A 22,267-nucleotide genomic window follows, 5' to 3' on the forward strand; every position below is an offset into this window, starting at 1 on the left:
CTGACTAAATGCAACATAACCATATCTTTATCTTCTTCATTTTCCAACTCTTCAGTATAAATCATATACTTATAGTTCTTTTCCTTTCCTTTTGGTACCGAACGTGGTATTCTTTTCTGAATGCTTTTGTCTTTTCTTTTGCTTCAATGACTTCATCTTTTGCTTGAAGTTTCTTTTCCATCTCTTCACGTTCTTGTCTATGAATTTCGTCAAGAAGTCTGTAAATATTCCAAGCATAACGAGGCGAAGCCCACATTGCAACAGCATTTACAAGAAGTCTATGTACATAATATCCTCTCAAACCATTTGGCAATTTTTCACGATTTTCATACGGAATCTCTTCCCTCGGTTTTCCGAGGGAAGCAATCATATGAGGAAATTCTTCTAAAAGTTCTTTTGTCTGTTGGTTTTCAAACCAATGATATGCTTGCTTTGTAGAACGAAGAGCATTCAAAATACTTTGCATTTGGTACATATCGTCTTTGACTGAACGAATGAGACGGAGTTGTTTGTTAAACTGTATGTACTCGTATTCTTCATTTATAGCTTCATGAACGATAGCAGTTGTTGTGTTCTCTGTTGTTGACATATCTGTCTTTACATACAAAATAAAAAAAATATTTTATAAAAAATTAGCGTTATTTTTTCTATCTTTCACAAAAGACCAAAAATAAACGCTTTACATGTATTTTTCAGCAACTTCGTCAAATAATTTTATAGCTTTATCTATCTCATCTACTTCAAACGTTTCTTTACCTTTTATGGGAGCACCATATATTTTCTCAAACTTTTCAAGTAGTTCTGTTTCTGCAGCTCTCATATCATTAACAAACACAACCTTGACTCTATTGACTGTACTGTCATATCTTTGAGTTATATTATATGTTCTTCCTATCTTATATCTCTTTGTATTGAAGTCCTTCGGTTTCTGAACGATGTAAAGTAAGCCTTCACTGCAACGTTCCGTATCGAATGAACCATATGTTATGAAGTTATATCCAACAACTGGGTCTAACCATAACAAAACTATTGGTATAAGACTTTTGTCTATAAGATATGCTGCAGTTCCATAGAATCTTACCGATATCATAAGCTCAGGATTTCTTGTCAAAATTTTCTGACTAGAAGCAATTCTAACCCAGTCCTTTGTTTTCTTTCCAGATGGAGATATAATGTCTGACAAAGAATATTTGTTGTATTTCTTTGAGTATCTTACGTTTAAATTACCTATTCTAACCACTTTGGTGTCATTGTCTATCTTTCTAACTGTTTCAAACTCAATGTTTGTCATTTCTGTTCTTACATACAAAATAAAAAAATAAATAAAAATAAAACTAACTTTATTTTTTCTGTCTTAAGGAAAATCATGATTTTCATAGAGTTTTGGCGACTAAGTTTTTTTACTTACTCGCTGTTCTTCACTGTTTTCATAGAGTTTTGGCGACCCAGAAAAAAAACGGTCTCGCTGTTCTTCACGATTTTCATAGAGTTTTGGCGACTAAGGTTTCTTACCTACTCGCTGTTCTTCACTGTTTTCATACGGAATCTCTTCTCTCGGTTTTCCGAGGGAAGAGATTCCATGTTTTGTCAAGACTTCATTGTAAATGACCAAAAATAATGTTTAGGTGAAGAGGTTAGATCTAACCTGTTTTCATACGGAATCTCTTCTCTCGGTTTTCCGAGGGAAGAGATTCCATGTTTTGTCAAGACTTCATTGTAAATGACCAAAAATAATGTTTAGGTGAAGAGGTTAGATCTAACCTGTTTTCTAACCTGTTTTCTCACCTGTTTTCTAACATGGTCTAAAACACACAAAACTCATGATTTTTGGTCATTTTTCAGCAAAAATAATGTTTAGGTGAAGAGGTTAGATCTAACCTGTTTTCTAACCTGTTTTCTCACCTCTTTTTTTCACAACCGTTTTACATGGTAAACGTTATTTTTGGAATTTTGTGAAAACTCAACGGTTTGACACAAGCCCTAAAAATTATTTTACTCAGAATTTTGTGCTGAATTCAGCAAAAATATATTTTAGGGTAGAAGGTTAGATCTAACCTGTTTTCTACCCTCTTTTCTACCCCAGTTATTTTATAAGCGTTTTACATGGTAAACGTTATGAATTCGTGAGACTTTAAACAGTTTTGTAGCTTCTATTTCTTCTTTTAGTACATCGAATGTTTTAACTATGCCGAAAGTCTCTTTATATTTCTTCTTGACGTCAGATAGAAGGAAATCTTCTGCTGTTGGATAGTTTTTGTTCAGAAATTCTAACATGTCCATTTTATCTTCTGCTGGTTTTTCTGCTTCTTTCTTTAAATCTGCATAGTCGTTTCTCATTGTTTCTATCTCTTTGACGGAGTAGTTATATCTCCTCATTGCTGCTTTACATTTAGAACATTGCGGGTTCATTTTTGCGTTATATTCTGAAACCTTACCTGCTAAAACAACTAAAGCGTCAATTGCTCTCTTCATCTCAAACATAGCGGGTCTTATTTGTTTGTTGCATACTTTGCCTCTTCTATCTTTATCTCTTATTTCCCATACACATTCAGCAACTAACGAAACAAAGTTGTCGTAGGTCTTAAATTCTTCAGATTTATATATGTCAGAGATGTTCTTATATACCATGTCGCAATCTTTGTCCATAACCTTATGGTTGCAATGAAATCCTAGAAACTCATAGTTTACCTTTCGTATGAACTTCTTTATTTCTACTGAGTCAGTTGCTTTGACTTCTATTTCATCGAATTCAGGAATAGTGAGCTTTTGTTGTTGGATTTCAGGTAGTTTAGGCAAATGGTCAATAATGTCCTGCATTTCATAAAGATACTGTTCATTTGTTTCATCTTTCGCACTACAGTCTAAATTACATGTTAAAAGTTCTTGCTTTATCTTCTGGATTTCTGTTTCAAAAGTATATGAAGAAGGAATGAAGCTTTTCATCTCTACTAACATAGATGTTGGATTCATGACTAAAGAGTTTGGTGCTGTTGTTTGAATTGTTGTTGTGCCGATTGTTGACATTTTTATTTTTTTATACAAAATAAAAAAATAAAAAAAAATAAAACTAACTTTATTTTTTATTTCGGGAAAATTCATGAAAATTCAAGAGGTGAAAAAAGAGGTGAAAAAACAGGTGAGATCTAACCATCTACCCTAAATTATATTTTTGGTGTAAATTTCATGATTTTCGAGAGTTTTAGACCATGTTAGAAAAGAGGGTAGAAAACAGGTTAGATCTAACCATCTACCCTAAATTATATTTTTGGGTCCTTTACACTCATTACGAAGAAGTCTTGACAAAACATTTACGAAGAAGTCATGAAAATTCAAGAGGTGAAAAAAGAGGGTAGAAAACAGGTTAGATCTAACCATCTACCCTAAATTATATTTTTGGGTCCTTTACACTCATTACGAAGAAGTCTTGACAAAACATTTACGAAGAAGTCATGAAAATTCAAGAGGTGAAAAAAGAGGGTAGAAAACAGGTTAGATCTAACCATCTACCCTAAATTATATTTTTGGTGTAAATTTCATGAGTTTTGTGTGTTTTAGACCATGTTAGAAAACGTGTTAGAAAACGTGTTAGATCTAACATTCTAACATAAACTTTATTTTTGCTGAATTCAGCAACAAAATGAACGAGGTCAGGATGTATGTAAATACCTTTGAATTCATTCATAACACCCTTAGTAAGCTCATAAAATGCTTGTTTTGAGGTCGAGCCACTTTTGGCTCCACCGTATTCTTTCAACCAAAACTCAAGAATTTCCTGCATGAATTTTGTATAAAAAGCAACCGTCGGAATTCAGACTGTTGCTATATTCTTCACAAAACATTTACGCTCATTACGATGAAGAAGTCTTGACAAAACATGTACGATGAAGTCATGACAAAACATATACGAAGAAGTCTTGACAAAACATTTACGATGAAATCATGACAAAACATTTACGCTCATTACGATGAAGAAGTCTTGACAAAACATGTACGATGAAGTCATGACAAAACATATACGAAGAAGTCTTGACAAAACATTTACGATGAAATCATGACAAAACATTTACGCTCATTACGATGAAGAAGTCTTGACAAAACGTGTACGATGAAGTCATGACAAAACATATACGAAGAAGTCTTGACAAAACATTTACGATGAAATCATGACAAAACATTTACGCTCATTACGATGAAGAAGTCATGAAAATTCAAGAGGTTAGAAAACGTGTTAGAAAACGTGTTAGATCTAACCATCTACCCGACATTCTCGTCAAATACAAAAAAATGAAAAAAATGACACTTTTTCATTAGATAACTGTTATTTTTTGACGAAGTGAAGATTGACACTTCGTCAAAAAAATCCCTGAAATCATATCTTTTATACAAAAAAATACAAAAAATGACACTTTTTCATTAGATAACTGTTATTTTTTGACGAAGTGAAGATTGACACTTCGTCAAAAAAATCCCTGAAATCATATCTTTTATACAAAAAAATACAAAATAAAACTAACTTTATTTTTTCTATCTTAAGGAAATTCATGAAAATTCAAGAGGTGAAAAAAGAGGTGAAAAAACAGGTGAGATCTCACCTTCTACCCTAAATTATATTTTTGGGTCCTTTACACTCATTACGAAGAAGTCTTGACAAAACATTTACGAAGAAGTCTTGACAAAACATTTACGAAGAAGTCTTGACAAAACATTTACGAAGAAGTCATGACAAAACATTTACGAAGAAGTCATGAAAATTCAAGAGGGTGAAAAAAGAGGTGAAAAAACAGGTGAGATCTAACCTTCTACCCTAAATTATATTTTTGGTCCGGGAACAACTTTCTCTCAATTGGAGCTGTAGCATAATCTTTGCGTAAGCGGTTCAGACCTTCTTCGAACTCTTGGTCTCTCTTCGATTTGGATTGAGATTGGAATTGCTGGGGTGGAGCTTGCTGGAACATCCAAGGGTTGGGGAAGTAAGGCATAGGCTGAGGAGGGTAGTTCGGGAAGCCTTGTGGTGGGTAGTAACCTTGAAGTGGAAATTGGTAGAAATTCGGAGGTACTTGCTGGAACTGAGGTTGCTGAGGAGACTGTTGTGGTTCTTTAGGTTCCTCTGGTTTGGGAATGGACTGGGTTGGTGGGACGTGGGACATTCGTTTGTGGCTTAACCGTCGGACCACAACGATAAAAATCTCTGCTACTAGCAGTACTGCTACTGACAGTAGCAGTACTTTTACTGATAGTAGCAGTACTTTTTCTGACAGTAGCAGTACTTTTTCTGACAGTAGCAGTACTTTTACTGACAGTAGCAGTACTTTTTCTGACAGTAGCAGTACTTTTTCTGACAGTAGCAGTACTTTTACTGACAGTAGCAGTACTTTTTCTGACAGTAGCAGTACTTTATCGTCGAAAACCCTCTCAAATTTTCCTTTTTACTGACAGTAGCAGTACTTTTACTGACAGTAGCAGTACTTTATCGTCGAAAACCCTCTCAAATTTTCCTTTTTACTGACAGTAGCAGTACTTTTACTGACAGTAGCAGTACTTTTACTGACAGTAGCAGTACTTTTACTGATAGTAGCAGTACTTTTACTGACAGTAGCAGTACTTTTACTGACAGTAGCAGTACTTTTACTGATAGTAGCAGTACTTTTTCTGACAGTAGCAGTACTTTTTCTGACAGTAGCAGTACTTTTACTGACAGTAGCAATGGTCGAGGTCGAACCTACCGACGAGGCAATTTACCTAATTGAAATTAACGACTGCGTAAAAGACTACTTGCGCAAGGTCATGAAGCCCAAGGTCAAGTTCACCACTATTTCTGGAAGGGCTGTCTTGAATCTCGAGACTTCGACCGGAATTCCAATTCAAATACCAGAAAACACTCCTTTCGACGACATAAAGCAAGCAAAGAAGGAAGCCATTATAAAGTTCTTTGCCAAGCGTCCTTGGATACTACTTCCAAACAGAGAGAGTCCAATTCCACGAATTATACAAATTCTCAGAGCACTGTTCCACTTCTCGGGTCAGCCGTTCTTCATAACCTGTGAAGGCGACATCCAACCAGTTCAGTAAACATCTCATTTTAACTTCACTTTTTTATGTTTTTTGTGAAAGTGTCAAAATAAATTGTTTTCATGAGTTTTCTACGATGTTAGAAAAGTGGTTAGAAAACGTGTTAGATCTAACATGCTAACATAAACATTATTTTTCAATACTTTTTCAGCACTTTTCCGTAGTTATATATGAAAGACAATTCGAGATAAAAGTCATAGTACAATGGAATAATATGTTGCACACCATTTGTTGTGAACCAAACTTGAAAGTCAGAGAAACTGTTACTAGGTGGTTCGTAGAATTTAGAAGCAAAGTCATAAAAGTCCTTACCAATACATAGAAAACTATTGTTGCTTGAACTGAAACTTGCATGACACATAACATTTGAGGGTCAAACACGTTTCTATAAACTGTCAAATCTGCTGGTGGAAGTATAAATTTAAATGGACCATCTGGTGGTAATGGTTCGTTCTGGTTTAGTAACCGAAGAAATTGTGCCCAAGAACGTTTGTCTACTTTCCAAAATAAAAACTCTGTATCTCTTGGAGGGTTAATTTCAATCTTTTGAAATGAAACGGTGGAGTTCATCTTGTCATATTCTAGTTTCAGATAGTATGTTCCATTTAGTAAAGAGTCGTATTTTTCTTGAAATTCCCAATAATATTTGTTCATTTGAGTTTGAAAGTCATTTAGAGTTTTCTCAAGACTTTCGTCTGAACGAACTGTAAAGATTCTCATTTCGTCAAATTTGTCTATTAGACCATCAGAACCTTTATACTGCCCATGAAAATATACTGCGAACATAAATGCGTTAGTTCTATTTGAAAAAAAACTCTTCTAAATCCTATTGCCTTTGCATCTGAAGGACTTTGAGCCAACGAATTGGATAGTCAAACCTGTATACTCGGGATGAAATTTCTTCATCTGAAATAGTCCTACCAGCATTTGTAAAGATATAGTCTAACGGTTTTGTATCTGCTACTTTTGTTCTTTGTTTTTCAACCTGAAGCATTTAATATATGTAAAAATATATTGTTTTAAAATGGTATGCCATTTCATATTTCTCATCTAACAAACAAGTTTCCCAACGGTCTTCTCCAACAAACTCAGCGTACATTTCAAATAAAATTAAAAATGTCACTTTTTAAAAAATAAATTTTTACTTCATGCAATGTTTAACACATCGAAAGGCATGTCCATAAGACGTTCTTCTTCTAACCTCTCTAGTCTGTTTGGATAATTTGCACGTGCTGTTTCCAAATCCATTTCGTAGCGAAGACCAGACAATTTGTCATAGACTTTTATGGGTCTTCCCTTCCTATATTTAAACTTCTTCGAAACTCTCCAACCATATCTTTGCAACTCTGCTTTTATTCTAGCAGATTTTCTATCCATTCTATATGGGGGCATTTTTATAAAAATAAAAAAATATTTTTCTTTACTTTACATAACCGCCTGCTGCCATAAGTCTTTGACGCCAACCCATACCAGCTAATGAAGGTTGACTTGGTTTAGTTTCCAAACTAAACTTTGGTTTTGGTTTATCTTCAGTTTTTGGTTTTTCTTCTTCTATCGGTTTTTCGTCACTTTTCGGTTTCTCTGACTTTACTTCACTTGCAGGAACAGTTGTGTCGTCAACATCTTCATAAATATCATATGCCATTTGTTTTTGTTTTCCTTTCAACTTTTTGTGTTTGTTGTAAAGTTTTAGAATATTTCGACTCTAAGTCAATGAGATGTTCTATAATGAACTGTTGGTCAGTGAAGTAAACTTTTCATCTTGCTTGTCTCGAAAGCTCCTTCAGACTTCAATATTTTATTTGTGAGAGTCTGTTCTTTTTTGAGAGATACTTGCCGTTCCATTTTTTATGAAAAGTGACTTTGTAGTTAGGGTTTGTATTTCCAGACCTGCACTTTCTATTATTGAATTTTTCTCTTCATCTGTAAGTTCTTTGACAGGTTTTGACAATGGTTCTGAACTTTTTGTTTGTGGTGTCAAATCTACCGTTTCAACTTCTTCGGTCATTTCATCTCAGTAAAAATTTTAGTTTGGTTTGTTTTCAACTGGTTGTTGTTGTTTTTTAAGTCGGTCTAAAACTTCCTGAGGTATAGGAAGAACTTGACAAACACGTTGTGTAACTGCTGGAAGCCGACAAATCCATCTTGAACCATTTGTCTCAATGCTGTATTGTTCATTTCATCTCAGTAAAAACTTTACATTCCCCACGTTTGAGGCGGTTGAGGTTGGTTATTGTTTACCCACTGTTGTGCATGGTTATATCCTCTGTTAAAGAATCTTTCACCTTGGTCCATATAGTGTCCTGCTTGGTTATAGTAGTCATTTGCTTTGTTATAATAGTTTCCTGCTTGTCTTCCTACATTGTCCATCCATCCTTGAACTTTTCCTCTGTTTTCAGGATTTGGAATAAGATTTGTTGCATCTCGTGCTACATCCCAACCTTTCTGTACAGTTTGTATAATAGGTTGTGCTTTCTCTTTAAGTATACCTAATGTACTCAAAATCTTCCTTCCAACTCCAAATACACCTCTGGCTATTGTTCCCACTGCGGGCAAAAATCTGGATGCAACTCTTGCTAATGCGCCAAATAAACCCATTTCTTATAGGATAAAAAATGACGAATCCAAACAAGGACCCCTATGTTTCTAAAGCGACAAAGAAAGCACTCATGGTAAAAATCTTTAGTTCAACACCAAATGCTTGTTTATGGATATCTTGGAAAACATTCGAGAGTTAGAACAGATGGACCACCATACTGGCTAATATTTGTCGGTCAAAACACAAGATACTGTGAAGCCATACCATTATGGTCCAAAAAATTTTTAGATGTGAAAACTGCTTTGACAATATTCGTTGACAAATACCATCCAACAAAACTGACATCTGACTGTGAAAGTTCTTTCAAATCAGATGATGTAAAAAACTATCTGCGTTCAAAAAATGTAAACCAATATTTCATTGTCGACCAAAACATTCTGCTCTTGGTGTCATTGACGGTTGTATAAAAAATGTTAAGAGACTTAAACCAACCACAAGGTGGTGAAGCAAATGAAATGTCATATGACGACAAATATAGACACTTCTCCATGGCAAAGATGAGACAAGTTTTAAATATTTACAATAGCCGTAAACAAAAAGGTTTGGGAAACCACTCCCCCGAAGAAATGAAAAACAACCCTGACTTAGAGAAAGACTATATATTTAATAATTTAGTCAAAAGAGACAAACAAGAAAGAATGCCGGGCTTCAAACTTCAGAAAGGTGACAAAGTAAAAATAGAAATACCTAAACGCGACCCATATGAAAATACTATTGACTATGACAACAATGGGAACCCGACAGGTACTCACATTCGTGTTCGTAAAAATAGAAGAAAGTATACAAGAGAATATTATAAGTTTTAGGCAAACATGGCAAAATGTACACACTGCAAGCAGAAGATAAAACGACTATTGTCAGACCTCGTTTCAAACTTGTCAAAGTTCAAGGTGGTATACTTTCAAAGACAGTTCCTAACAAATATAAGACAACTCCTGACGAATATGCTAAAGAAGTTGAAAATGACGACTAAGCATTTCTATACCATGCGTAAACTGTCATGTAAGGTGGCATGTATTCTTTACTTTGTCCCGTTGTTTGCGTATATCCTGAAACGCGATGTGTATGGTTTCCTCCTCCCTCAGTGTTACTCCAGTAACAATTTATAGCAAACTTAACGTTGTCTTTAACATCATATCCTTTACCTTTTATCATTGCTGACCAATCCCAATATCTATGCTTATGCAACCTGCTTGAGATGTACTTAAATCTATGTAGTGACTGTGTGCAGGTAAATTTTCACCTGAAATCGTTTTACTTCCACCTGTTTCCTTTGAAGAGTTTGCACAATACAAAAACTGTCGACTATTTGAGTCCAAGTTCCAAAACCCAGAACTGTTTCTGGTCTGGTAGAGTTCATTGACGTATAAATAGAGCCTATAGGATATAATGTTTGAAGTATTTCTGTCTTTAATGTTTGAAGCTCTGTTTTGTCTGCTTTCTTGTCATATAAATCTTGAGCAGTGAATTTAATATTATGTTCATCCTTCATGACATAAACATCTTTACATCTAATGTTTCTCATCGTCGTTATGTCGTCATCCGATGTTAAACCTTGTGGAAAGTTAGGAGGTTTACAATATAATGCATCCCACACAGTTTCTTCAACCGTTCCTTCAATACTTTCTATAGCAACAGTTGTGAAGAAATCATGTGTATGGTTCTTGTCTGCTTTCTTCTCTAACTCATCGTTAACATAAGTTTTATCTGCTTTAAGGTCTAAACATCCTGAAACCCATCCTGTATCAGCTTTAGTTTTTAAAATCTTCGATGTCCATTCATGATACCATTCAGCCCTTTCTATAATTTCATTATCTTTTTCATCCACATATTCCTTATCTGCTTTCTTCTCTAACTTACTAGCCACATATTCCTCATCTGCTTTCTTTTCAAGGCTAACGTTTAAGTTTGTTATTTCAGATATAGAATGTGTATGAGTCTTTTTAGAATATTCGTTTTCAGCTCTTGTCACTTCACTTGACATTTTATTGTCAACATATGTTTTGTCTGCTAGTTCAGGATGAGTATGTTCTTTTGTTGCATAAGCATTGTTAGCTCTTTCTTCTTCTTTTGCTATTGCATCGTCTACATATTCTTTGTCAGCTTTGTTGTCAACATCTGCTTTCAAAAGAAGTTCATTTATAGGTTTCTCGTTTAAAGTTCCTTTTGTTGGATTTATACAGACAGTATTGTTCTTCTTGTCTTGAAATAGAAACTCATCTGTTAAAGGGTTTAATGTCAGTTTTAAGTTTCCTTCTTTCAATGACTCAGATATCTTAGAATAGTTTGAAAAGTTTGTTGTGTTCTTATTTAGAGCTTGCATAATGAGTTGTCGGTTGTGTTGTATTTCTCTCATAGACGCTGTTTCATTTGACATTTTTATTATAGATAAAATATGCTTCCAATAGAAAAAGAAAATTCAAGAGTTGCTACAACTAAACCATTAGATGAACTTTTTACTAATGTCGGTCAAAAGTTTGAGACAGAGGCCGTAAAGCATGAAGGCTATCGTTTTGACTACCCATTAAGATGGCTAAGAGACCCATCTGTCACAAAAGCTATTGGCTTTCGTAGAATGAAGTTCATTTCAGAAGCCATACATGGTTTCCCATTTACGGTCGGTTTTGAAGTTCGATACTATAACAAAGAAAAACGTATGTATGAGAAATTTGAACAGGGAAAACTTTTACAAGTTAGTTTGCTTGTAAACTTAGAAACAACTCTTCAAGCTTTTCAAGAAAAATAAACGATATCTATATCGAATATGCAAAACAGTATAACATTGACGAAGGAGAATACCATCTCGATATTATTTATGACAGGAAAAATGCAACTGTTAAAATCAATAGAATAGAAGACCTTGGAGAAAACGTTTATATTTCTACAAAATATAACAACTTGGCATGGTATAGATTTATGAGGATGTTAAATCAGCCTGCAGCATATCCAGTACACCCAGACTTTTATGAAGTCGAAAACCCTAATGGAACATATGAAAATATTTTCGACCAAGATGCTATTATTGTTCATGCTTCATTTTCTGGTGCGCAAAACTCTTTCTTATGTCTGATGAATGATTTTTACGAAAAACCTACAAAGTTATACGAACCACCAAGTGGAAGTATTTCAGACTTTCAAGTATGGTTTACTACAGATGGAAGAAAAAGAATAATTCCATTATACCATGCGTTTTACTTAGAACTTAGTTTCATATACAACTACTATCGAACGGTAAAAATATAATTTTTTAATACGGTTGAGGTGTTGGATTTGGTTGCCAACTAGACTGTGGTGCAGGTTCAGGCTGTTGTATAACAGGAGCTTGCTCTTCTGGTTCAGGGTCTTTAGGTATAATACCAACAAACTGACCTACCCTTTTACCAATATTTTTGACTCCGTTCCAAATTCCTCTTCCTACGGTTTTTATTCCATTCCATATACCTCTTCCAACATTTCGAAAGAAGTTTCCTATCTTACTGAAGAAACCCATTTTACTATATGTAAAAATCTAATGTCCGCCTAGTCTCTTACGTTTCCTGTTGAGTTCCATAGCATTCTTTAACTGGAGCTCATACATTCTGTTTCTCCTCTGGTAGAAAACATATTCTGGGTCAACTCCTGTGTTCGCGTCATCTGCATAAAGTTGTTTATATCCCACTTCAGGGTTTGTATAAAACTCTTTCCATCTCATATTTGCATACCATGGTGGCAAACCTAACGCAGCGTCATTTGACATGGCAGTTTGCATTTGTACATCTGTTGGCACTTGACCATAGTTTGCCATTGCAGTTTGTATTCTAACTTCATTTGGAATATTCTCTGGGTTTGGTTGTCCAGGTTGCTGTGCATTCGCTAAGTTCTGTGCGTCCATTTAATATTAGATAAAAATATCTCTTACGAGTACATATACTGAACATTTGCAGGCATTGGTTCATCTTCATATTCTCTATATCTTTCTGCCACGTCAAAGAAATAAATGACACAATGGAAAAAACCTAAAACAAGTAGTCCTATTTCAAACCACATTTACTTACTAATAAAATTTCTTTGTTATGACACTTTCTCCGGTTTATAGGACCTCTCTCATATTCTATCTTGTCATATCTAAACTCATAGTCATGTATGTCCTCTAACCATCTCATAACGGTTTCCAAACCACTTTTATCGGATGTAAAGTAAAAGCATGGATGGTTATGTAAAACGTCTAAAGTTTCTAAAGAGTCTCTCAAAGTCCAGTCTACTTGGTATTGAAAATCCCATGTGTTATAGAACGGCGGGTCCACTATAAAGAAAACATTTTCCTTGTCTTTATATTTTTCATACAACTCTGTCCAATAACATCTCACAAACTCTATACCCTCAATATATTTTTCTATGTCCTCTTTGAAAACATTTGTATAGTTAAGATATAAAACTTTTGACATAAGTGTTTCAATGTCATGAACTCTTATAGCACCACTATATAATAGTCTAGCAGATATACTATCCCAGTCTATATATTCTGCTTTTTTCAAAACCTCTCTCACAATATTTTTCTTATCTAATGGTATACGTTCCATCTTACCTATAGGTATCTTTTCTTTTAACTCTTTCAATATATTGTTTGTGTCTGGTATATGTTTGAGACGGTCCATATAGTTGTCGAAGTCATTGCATATAATCTTTGAGTCAGGAAATACGGTATGACATAAATGGGATATATAGAAACTTCCACCGAACAAATCTACAAATGTTAGACCATTCGGTAGTTTCTTAAGTTCTCTCAATATAATATCTTTACATTTACTCTTATTTCCAAAGAACGGTAACGGAGGTTTTGTAAAATTCATTTATATATAATAATAAAAATGTTTTTACCCGAAAAAGTGACGGAAAAGTGACAAAACATGAAAACATATATAATTTGTGAAAAAGTGAAACATTATATAATGTTTTCGACCCAGAAGAAGGCTTCTTCCCAGAAGCAATGGAGGAAGAAGAAGAGTCCTCCGAATTCACACCAGAAGACTAACAATTTTCCGAATAAAAACTTCATTTATACTAAACATCTTCGGGGCTAGAGGGCACGAAGTGCCTGGAAGCCCCACTACCTTTTTTTTTATTTATTTATACGGGCCAAAAAAATTTGGCTAGAGATTTGGCGAGTTATAAAACTTAGAAAATTGAGAGGGATTTTTATTTTTGAATTTTTTTTGGAAAGTTAAAATTGCGATTAAAAATCGATTTCCAGGAGAACTAAGCATCTCATCATATATTTAAATCGATAAAAATATTAAATAATAGTTGAATAGTATAACAACGTGAAATTATGGCTGAATCTACAGAAAAAATGAACATATTTGACATTTTTGAAAATTCATACGTTAGATGGTGACAGACTCATAAACTATACTTTAGCTAAGATTGATATATGGTTTCAACAACACATGGTTAAAATTGTAAAAATATTTTAGATTTCAAAAAGATATATATGGTAATATAATGGAACAGAGTCAACAAATAGCATGTAAAATATGTTATAATTAACTTTTTATTAGATCCAATAGTAGATATCGAATGGTTTCCAGCTTTATGGTTAAATATTTTCTTTTCGAGCTTCTCTTTAACTGTTGTATTAAGGTTGTAAATTTTTGATGCTAGAAACTATGGAATCTTCTTTGCTGCTGCATTTTTCTTGAGAGTTCTTGCAATTTCGAACAGATCTGCGCATTGTATGAAATGGAGGCTTTAAAATATCTTGAAAACAGAATAGGACTGCTTTTCCAAGGGAATGCTTACTTGTAAATCAGAGAGTTTCAAAATTGAGAGCAAGATTATCATCATAACTTTCGATTTTGCTGCGAAAAAGGAAGACAAGTAATTAACAAATCATTTACTGTTGTTCATCAAAAGAAGAAAACTTTGATAACAACTAATGATGATAAAATCAAGCTATCTTTTAATATTTTAAATTGATAAGACATTCAAAATATTTGAATGGTTTAAAATATTTTCTTTTAATTTCTATAAGATATTATCATGATTATATAATAAAATTTAAATTTTTATTCAAAAAGGCAATATTTCAAACTTTTAATTTCAAAAATCTTAATTCTGCAATAAGTGTATTTAATTGTAGCAAATTTAATGATCCTTCGTCATGCTTAGCAATTTGGAACTCATAAATTAATGATTTCTTCAAGTAAAATTCTGCATTATTTCAAAAGTCAATAATTCTCTAGTAACTTTTCTTCAAACCCTAACCATTATATTATATGTATAATGGAGAATAATTGCAAAGAAAGATAGCCGAATTTACTGGGTAGTTCTTGTGATGCGAAATAATTGCAAATTAACACATAGTTTTAACAGCATCAATCTCTTTTTGCTCTCATTTAAATGCATTCGCACACTTTAATTTTGAAATATAAGAGTTTTGGAAATTATCAAATTTATCTGCTCAAATATTATAGATCTTCATAAGTGTTAATAGAATCACCAGCCTTACATATAGTGTTTAATATAATGATGCACATCATACTGGGATTTATTCCTTATTCATCTAGTTATTATAAGATTTACAACCCCATGAAAATTTAAAATTTTGTCAAAAATAGTGAATGTACCTTTTTTCTAACACAACTATCAATAAATTGTAATATCATTATACTATATATTAATATGAATTTTTATAGAAAAGCTTTATTTTTTTCTCAATTTTTAATTTCATTTCAGTCTCTAAACTTTCTTACTATGTAAAAACGTATTATTATAGTAATAAAATAAAATACATGTTTATTCGATCTCGTATTTCAAAAAAATAAAATTACTTATATAAAAAGATTCTCTTTAGTCAACTTTCTTTTTGAATCTCTAATAAGTTTTTACTGTTGCTTCTATATATTAAGTATTGATTCTTGTAGTAAAGAAAATCCGGAACGTTTATTTATTAGAATACTCGAACTTTGACTTACATATTACTAATTGTAATTATTTTCAAGAGCTATTTCTATTACTCCTACTTGTTCGGCTTAAAATGCTATATTGTTAAGATAAACTAAGTCTAAATTTTGAACCATTTTTTGAAGTTTAAAGTGTAATACATATCGATTTTTTATCCGAATTTAAGAATTGCTTCAAAGTTTTAGCGTGAAATCGTGCATTTTTTCTAATGAAATTGTTATTATAAGATAAGCAATCTGAGTTTTTTTGAATAATATGTCACTACACATGATAGAGCGTTACGTGCTGAAAAGTTACGCTTCGTTCTGAAAGTGGTAATGAAGTTTTATTAGAATTCATCAAAAAAACGTATGAAAATAATCGTATGTCAAAATGTGAGCACTTCTCAAAATTTGCTCACATTTTGACTATTTTTGTGAGATCTTCCTCACAATTTTTGACAAACGTACAAAAAAGTGCCAAAATGTGAGCAAATGTGAGCAATTTTTATATCTCGATTAATCGCAAAATGGGTACTGGTCCGGAATTGGGTTCGGATAGCGGTATTTTGACCGACAAGAGTGTAATATGCACTCTTGTCGGTCACAATGTGTCATTCCGGGAGATATTGCCACTGCATGTCTCCCAGAATGAGACAATTTGTTGCAATCAGAATGTGATTGCAAAAGTTTGACCGACAAGAGTGTAATATGCACTCTTGTTTTAATAAATTTTAAATACTATATAAGTATCTTTACATACAATCTTTACATTATATTTTTTCCTAATTAATATTTATTTCATATTTTTTGTGCTTTATCTAACTTATAGCATGTACTGAACTATTTTACAGACTCTACTGAGCTATCTCAACATATAAACCAGTGAAAAAAAACACATATATACTCACTTCATATTCTGATCTCATGCCATATTATCGCAAAAACTATATTTATACACCACACCTCATAAATATTAAGTTTAGTAATTTGTGTATATCTTGTTATGTAATGCATATTTTCGCGATCTGACGGCAGAAATCGAATCAGCGGATCCTGAAGAATCAGATTACGCGGGAAAAATAGGTTTTGAACGCTTGGATAGGGCTAAAATGATGTTTTATGAGGTGTGGTGTATAAATATAGTTTTTGCGATAATATGGCATGAGATCAGAATATGAAGTGAGTATATATGTGTTTTTTTTCACTGGTTTATATGTTGAGATAGCTCAGTAGAGTCTGTAAAATAGTTCAGTACATGCTATAAGTTAGATAAAGCACAAAAAATATGAAATAAATATTAATTAGGAAAAAATATATATGTAAAGATTGTATGTAAAGATACTTATATAGTATTTAAAATTTATTAAAACAAGAGTGCATATTACACTCTTGTCGGTCAAACTTTTGCAATCACATTCTGATTGCAACAAATTGTCTCATTCTGGGAGACATGCAGTGGCAATGTCTCCCGGAATGACACATTGTGACCGACAAGTGCATATTACACTCTTGTCGGTCAAAGTTCCGCATTCAAGTTATGAATGCGGAACAGTGTGCCAATCTGGGAGACATGCAGTGGCAATGTCTCCCGAATGACACATTGTGACCGACAGGAGTGCATATTACACTCTTGTCGGTCAAACTTTTGCAATCACATTCTCCTTATACAATCTCTTTATTTTCTTGCCTGTCCATACATATAATTAGTACATAAACAATATACCTTATTCACAAATCCCTTAAGCACAAATTTACCATATGATTTGTATTTATCTTTAAAAATCTTAATATTTTCAATAATTATTGAATTCTACATCTATTTAGTTTATCAAAACACTCAATGTTATAAAATCATATTAGTTTATATCATTTATCATCAGTTTTCATTTTACGCATGTAGTTTTTAAATCTCTATCAATTTTGAAATGAACAATATATTCACAATTATATGCAGTGTCAATAGATATCTTGTTGCCTATGAAATTAACAATTTTTTCAAATTATATTGATATTCTTCAAATTGTGAATTTGTTACATTTAATTACAAATATTGTCTTCTCCCTTATTTTGCATTTGACTTACATTAATAACCAAGCTTAATTTTAACAATTGATACCCAATTCAAAATGTCTTTCCAAAATTAGCCGAATTTCAAAAATTGACATGATACCACATTCTACATCAATTGGAATTAAGAATATTCCAAATTAAATAAAAAATATCAATCTTTTCAAAATTTATAATATTATCTTTTTTAAACTGTTATTATATTATTATCATTCATAGCCTGACTTATCAAAATGAATTTCAATTCATATTGTTCAAATAAAGCATTACTTTGAAAGTTTGAATCATTACTCCGACATATTTTCCTATATAGTAAAATCACAACCGAGATTGATATATGCATAACATTTCTAGCCATTTGCATGTAGATATGTAAAATTTTAACTCTAATTTTAAAATATTATAATTTTTTTATATATCATGTCATTATGTATAAATCAATTCACCGGATCATATATATTAATATATCTGTAATTGAATAGACTAGGCCAATTACATTAGTTTGATATCTTGATAACTTTTTAGATTTAGATTTCAACCTCAGCAATATATACTACTATGTACCAGTAATATAATGTTATAATAATGGGTTTGGATCTTCATGTAGTGTGGTTTTACAAGCAAAATAAATTTCGTCTAATTGCACTATGAATGTCATTAGTAGACTACTAAAATCATATGGTAGATTCTCTAGTGCCTACATAAGTATATGGTATATGTCACAAAGAATGTCTCCAATCAGGGAGCTGTATTAATGAGCTTTTATAAAAATTTACGGGCGTGTCAGATTCCAATAACAAAAACTTTAGGGTAAATCAGTCTCACTAATAAGGAATATATTATAAAACGTCATATTATGTTCCTTTACCATTATATGAGAATCATATCTATATGACTTCATGATAAATGGAGGGAATTTTGCTTCTTTTGTATTTGTTTTGATCGTTAAATGAAAAAAAAATTCGAGGTAGTATCAAATAGTTAATTTGATCAATGATTTTCTTAAATAGTTAAAGTTTATGTTTTCATATTGAAATGTAAATTGAAAATATATTTTTGATTGTATTGATTACACTATTGAAATATTTGAAGCCCATTTTTTGATTGTTACATGCTAAATCAATAATCAACGTATAGCAAAATAATTAATTTATTTTATATATTAGAAATGAATAAATATCGGCATATTCCTTCACAAAATTTAAAACGCTGTGTTTCAAATCAAAATAGATATGATATATTTAGAATTAGTTTTCAAATAATAATTAGCAAAATCTGCTATAAAATTCCTTGTGTTCGATTCAATTTTCATCTCTCATTGAATAAATAAACCCGAACATTTTAATCACCGCATATATATGTTTATTTATATGTATACATTAAAATAATAACTTAAAATAATATATTAATTTTTCAATATTTCGTCGTTTTCTGAAAAATATATTGTAAAAATTTTAACCATTAACGAATAAGCAACAATTGTCAATATAATTTTACAGTAATAAGAACGTAACTTCAAATATTTGTGAAACTCATACAAAATTATTCCATTCAAAAATTTCAAAACCACAAATTTCAGATGTTAAACTGCATTTCCTCCGTACCTAATATACGTATTCCTGACGAAATAGGTAAATATAAGATAATCAGGAAAATAGGCAAAGGAGGATTTGCAGTTGTAGTTTTAGCTCTTGACAAGAAAACTAAGCAAAAATACGCTATAAAAATCATAAGCCGAGAAGCAATCGTTAAATGCGGAATGCTTCAATATCTTGAATCTGAGTTGCGTTTATGCTCTAGACTTGACCATCCAAACATTGTTAAAGTTTATGATGTCTTTTATGAAGAAGATATAATATTGATCGTAATGGAATACCTTGAAAACTGCAACCTAGAGTACTTCATTATTAATAAGATCAGGTTCAAACTTGACGAGCAACTCAACATTGCTTATGAAATTTTACAGGCTTTAAACTATCTTCATAGCCGCGGAATTGCCCATAGAGATATCAAACCCGGAAATATTCTTTTTGACTCCGAGTTCCATCCAAAACTCATAGACTTCGGGATGTCCAGAGAAAATTCAAATTGTCTCGAGACTATGTGTGGAACCACATATTTCATGCCTCCAGAAGTCATAACAGCTCATAACTATGATGGTACAAAAGGAGACATTTGGAGTTTCGGAATCACAATGCATTTACTTGCATATTTCACATATCCATTTGATTCCCAAAGTGAATCTCAGTATATCAGAGATATTCAAAAAGGAAAAATCCAACCAAACGTCGCATCAGATGACCTTTTCGGAACTATGGTTAAATATTGCTTATCCGTCAACCCGAAGGAGAGATACTCGAGCCAAGAATTACTTGACTTCATTGATGAGCGAAAGAAAGCTTTTCTTCAAGTTAGAAAATCAGAAGGTACAGCAAAGAAAATTATCTCTTCTAGCCTTCCAAAGCTTCATGTTAATCTCAATAAATTCACTGCTGGATCAGTTGATGATAGAAAAATCTTCAAATTGATCGAAAAAAGGATCAAGTTAAATGCGAGAAGAAAGAGTGATGATTCATCAAGAGCATAACTGTAATGAGCTATTTTGAGGCAATTTACTGAGAATCCAATCCATTTTTATTATTTATTTATTTTTTGTTTGTTTGTATGTAAAAATCGACTGTATCGAAATAACAGATGCATTAGTATATTGTCAATCCTTATGGATATATGTTTTTACCACCCATACTTGATGATTTTTTATATTCTGGGTTTTTTCAAAAAACTCTGGGAGATATAGAGCCGTTCTAACTATTAAATATAAATTTTTAATTCGATATCTTCTAAAGGATGAATATTGCTATTGTCAGATCTACTCTAATGATAAGAAAATAAAACATCAGAAATTTATTAAAATAAAAACCATGTTTAAGTTCTATACAATATCTGAGGGAAAAAAAATTCACTCCTCAATTTTAAAAACTTCAGAAGTTGAATATTTTATTCAATTTTTGGTATCTACTCTGAAATCAAAAGTATTGAATTTTCCATACCCCGGCATTAAAAAAACTTTAATAATAAGAATGTTTGGTTAACTGTAAATTTTGCATAAATTTTTTTTGTAAAATATTTTTGATCATTCTTCATTGTTTTTAATTGTTTGATTATTTCGAGGGGGTACAAACTTGCCCAGTGAGGTGAAGTGAAAAGTGACAGGTTTACGTGTCAGAAATGTAAAGTGTTAGATTTGAAACAAAAAATGGATTAATTTATTATTATATGATAGAGAGATTTGGTAAGTTACTATCAAATTTGTAAGTAAGGGAAAAAAAGTAAGAAAGAAAAAAATTTTAAAAAATAAAAAGCCACTCGCTTCGCTCGCGGTTGACAAAAAGAACAAATTCGAAAAAAGATTGTATGAAATTACGAAACTAAGCCGCGAGCGAAGCGAGCGGCTTAAGTAAACAACATATTTCAGATTATCGATACTAAAAATTTGCCCAGCCAGTAAAGTATTCAATTTTTTTTGCATTTTTTTTAAAGCTTCTTAACTTAAATCATGGAATGTCTCAAAGACAAAAGTAGCATACAGCATGTAAAGCTAAAGAAAGATAATCATAATTAATACCTTAATTTTTAATATTACGCATTTTTAGGTGCAAAATTTAAAAACATTCTAATACAATAGAGCAGTTTCCAAAAGTAGCATACAGCATGTAAAGCTAAAGAAAGATAATCATAATTAATACCTTTAAAGTTTAAAATCTTGATTTTTTTTTAAAATCAAATATTTATAACTTTAATACATACAGCTTAAACCTTATACTTGTTTTCTCTTGTGAGAAAGCAATCTTACAAAGCTAACAATCCTAAAAAATAAAGAATTAAAATTTAATAATTTAATCTAAAATTAAAATCAAAATTAAATAAAATGAGTTCTTTGTAATAATACTTTCAAGGTAGGATATATTTTAGTGGGATCTATTGAGTCATCACTAACAGCATTGAGCAATCTATTGAGCATTGAAATACTCTCGATTTTTCTTTGTCTTTTTACATCAATTTCTGCGTTAGTTGCTTTTTCCATGATCTTAATGACACGGTCATCTGCTGGATTTTGATCAATTTTGAGTTTGATAACGAAAGATGGTATCACTTTTGTATAAATTTCTATAATAACATCATCAATTCTGAGATTTTTTCGATCAGGAAAATAGTCATGTTTGAGTGTTCTAAAATGAGCTTCGGCAATATTGTTAGTTGCGTCGCCTTCACGCCTGTCACGAGCAATCCATCTTGATATGTTGTAACGCCATTGTCTGTTAAAGTATTGAGATGCTGTTGGATCTGTGTCGAGCAACTCCAGAACTTGATCATAGGCAGCATTTGCTTCTTCCTCATGTTCTGCATCTAATTTGAAGACTAAATCCTTCATCAAATTATAGAATTGTTCAAATTTTTCTTGAGAAGAAAACTTATTTGATTTGCGAAGAATTGCACGAAGAACATGTACTCCGCACCAAAGTATTTGAGCTTGTGGAATGCTTTCTTCTATTGCTTGAGCTATCTGTGGAGCACAGTCCATGCTAATGTATTCTGGCTCAATTGTTAC

The 22,267-nt window shown here is 32.1% G+C and overlaps 10 protein-coding genes and 2 pseudogenes across 12 annotated transcripts, besides 4 other annotated features; 3 read left to right on the plus strand and 9 right to left on the minus strand.

Moving 5' to 3' along the window:
• Window positions 1-10,610: part of a mobile genetic element that runs on past the window's edge.
• On the minus strand, window positions 152-589 carry TVAGG3_0193930 (KilA, N-terminal/APSES-type HTH, DNA-binding family; the record flags this gene model as incomplete). The annotated part of the gene is made up of 1 exon (XM_051226079.1): window positions 152-589. A coding segment is annotated over one exon (438 nt), but the record flags the coding sequence as incomplete, so codon positions are not given.
• On the minus strand, window positions 680-1,090 carry TVAGG3_0193940 (organellar and viral DNA polymerase type B; the record flags this gene model as incomplete). Its single annotated transcript, XM_051226080.1, has 1 exon — window positions 680-1,090. One exon carries the CDS (start codon window positions 1,088-1,090, stop codon window positions 680-682), a length of 411 nt encoding a protein of 136 aa, XP_051111066.1.
• On the minus strand, window positions 2,089-3,024 carry TVAGG3_0193950 (organellar and viral DNA polymerase type B; the record flags this gene model as incomplete). Its single annotated transcript, XM_051226081.1, has 1 exon — window positions 2,089-3,024. The coding sequence occupies one exon, from the start codon at window positions 3,022-3,024 to the stop codon at window positions 2,089-2,091; it is 936 nt and encodes a 311-aa protein (XP_051111067.1).
• TVAGG3_0193960 (uncharacterized protein) lies at window positions 4,800-5,105 on the minus strand (the record flags this gene model as incomplete). The annotated part of the gene is made up of 1 exon (XM_051226082.1): window positions 4,800-5,105. A coding segment is annotated over one exon (306 nt), but the record flags the coding sequence as incomplete, so codon positions are not given.
• TVAGG3_0193970 lies at window positions 6,206-6,855 on the minus strand (annotated as a pseudogene). The gene has a single exon. A coding segment is annotated over exon 1 (650 nt).
• Window positions 7,216-7,446, minus strand: TVAGG3_0193980 (uncharacterized protein; the record flags this gene model as incomplete). The annotated part of the gene is made up of 1 exon (XM_051226083.1): window positions 7,216-7,446. One exon carries the CDS (start codon window positions 7,444-7,446, stop codon window positions 7,216-7,218), a length of 231 nt encoding a protein of 76 aa, XP_051111069.1.
• Window positions 7,490-7,714, minus strand: TVAGG3_0193990 (phage tail repeat-like family; the record flags this gene model as incomplete). Its single annotated transcript, XM_051226084.1, has 1 exon — window positions 7,490-7,714. The coding sequence occupies one exon, from the start codon at window positions 7,712-7,714 to the stop codon at window positions 7,490-7,492; it is 225 nt and encodes a 74-aa protein (XP_051111070.1).
• TVAGG3_0194000 (uncharacterized protein) lies at window positions 9,489-9,641 on the plus strand (the record flags this gene model as incomplete). Its single annotated transcript, XM_051226085.1, has 1 exon — window positions 9,489-9,641. One exon carries the CDS (start codon window positions 9,489-9,491, stop codon window positions 9,639-9,641), a length of 153 nt encoding a protein of 50 aa, XP_051111071.1.
• Window positions 10,611-11,063: 453 nt separating the features above from the next.
• On the plus strand, window positions 11,064-11,911 carry TVAGG3_0194010 (annotated as a pseudogene). The gene has a single exon. A coding segment is annotated over exon 1 (848 nt).
• Window positions 11,912-12,176: 265 nt separating this feature from the next.
• On the minus strand, window positions 12,177-12,452 carry TVAGG3_0194020 (uncharacterized protein; the record flags this gene model as incomplete). The annotated part of the gene is made up of 1 exon (XM_051226086.1): window positions 12,177-12,452. The coding sequence occupies one exon, from the start codon at window positions 12,450-12,452 to the stop codon at window positions 12,177-12,179; it is 276 nt and encodes a 91-aa protein (XP_051111072.1).
• Window positions 12,453-13,771: 1,319 nt separating this feature from the next.
• Window positions 13,772-16,105: a mobile genetic element.
• Window positions 15,292-16,105: a terminal%2Cinverted (terminal inverted repeat of Phantom-3 transposon ID:TVAGG3_0194040).
• Window positions 16,106-19,237: 3,132 nt separating this feature from the next.
• Window positions 19,238-20,245, plus strand: TVAGG3_0194050 (protein serine/threonine kinase protein; the record flags this gene model as incomplete). Its single annotated transcript, XM_001313460.1, has 1 exon — window positions 19,238-20,245. The coding sequence occupies one exon, from the start codon at window positions 19,238-19,240 to the stop codon at window positions 20,243-20,245; it is 1,008 nt and encodes a 335-aa protein (XP_001313461.1).
• A 583-nt stretch (window positions 20,246-20,828) lies between these two features.
• Window positions 20,829-22,267: part of a mobile genetic element that runs on past the window's edge.
• On the minus strand, window positions 21,578-22,240 carry TVAGG3_0194070 (MULE transposase domain-containing protein; the record flags this gene model as incomplete). Its single annotated transcript, XM_051226087.1, has 1 exon — window positions 21,578-22,240. The coding sequence occupies one exon, from the start codon at window positions 22,238-22,240 to the stop codon at window positions 21,578-21,580; it is 663 nt and encodes a 220-aa protein (XP_051111073.1).

The sequence above is a fragment of the Trichomonas vaginalis genome, chromosome IV (assembly GCF_026262505.1).
Source record: "Trichomonas vaginalis G3 chromosome IV, whole genome shotgun sequence".
In the NCBI taxonomy this organism is placed as follows: domain Eukaryota; phylum Parabasalia; order Trichomonadida; family Trichomonadidae; genus Trichomonas; species Trichomonas vaginalis.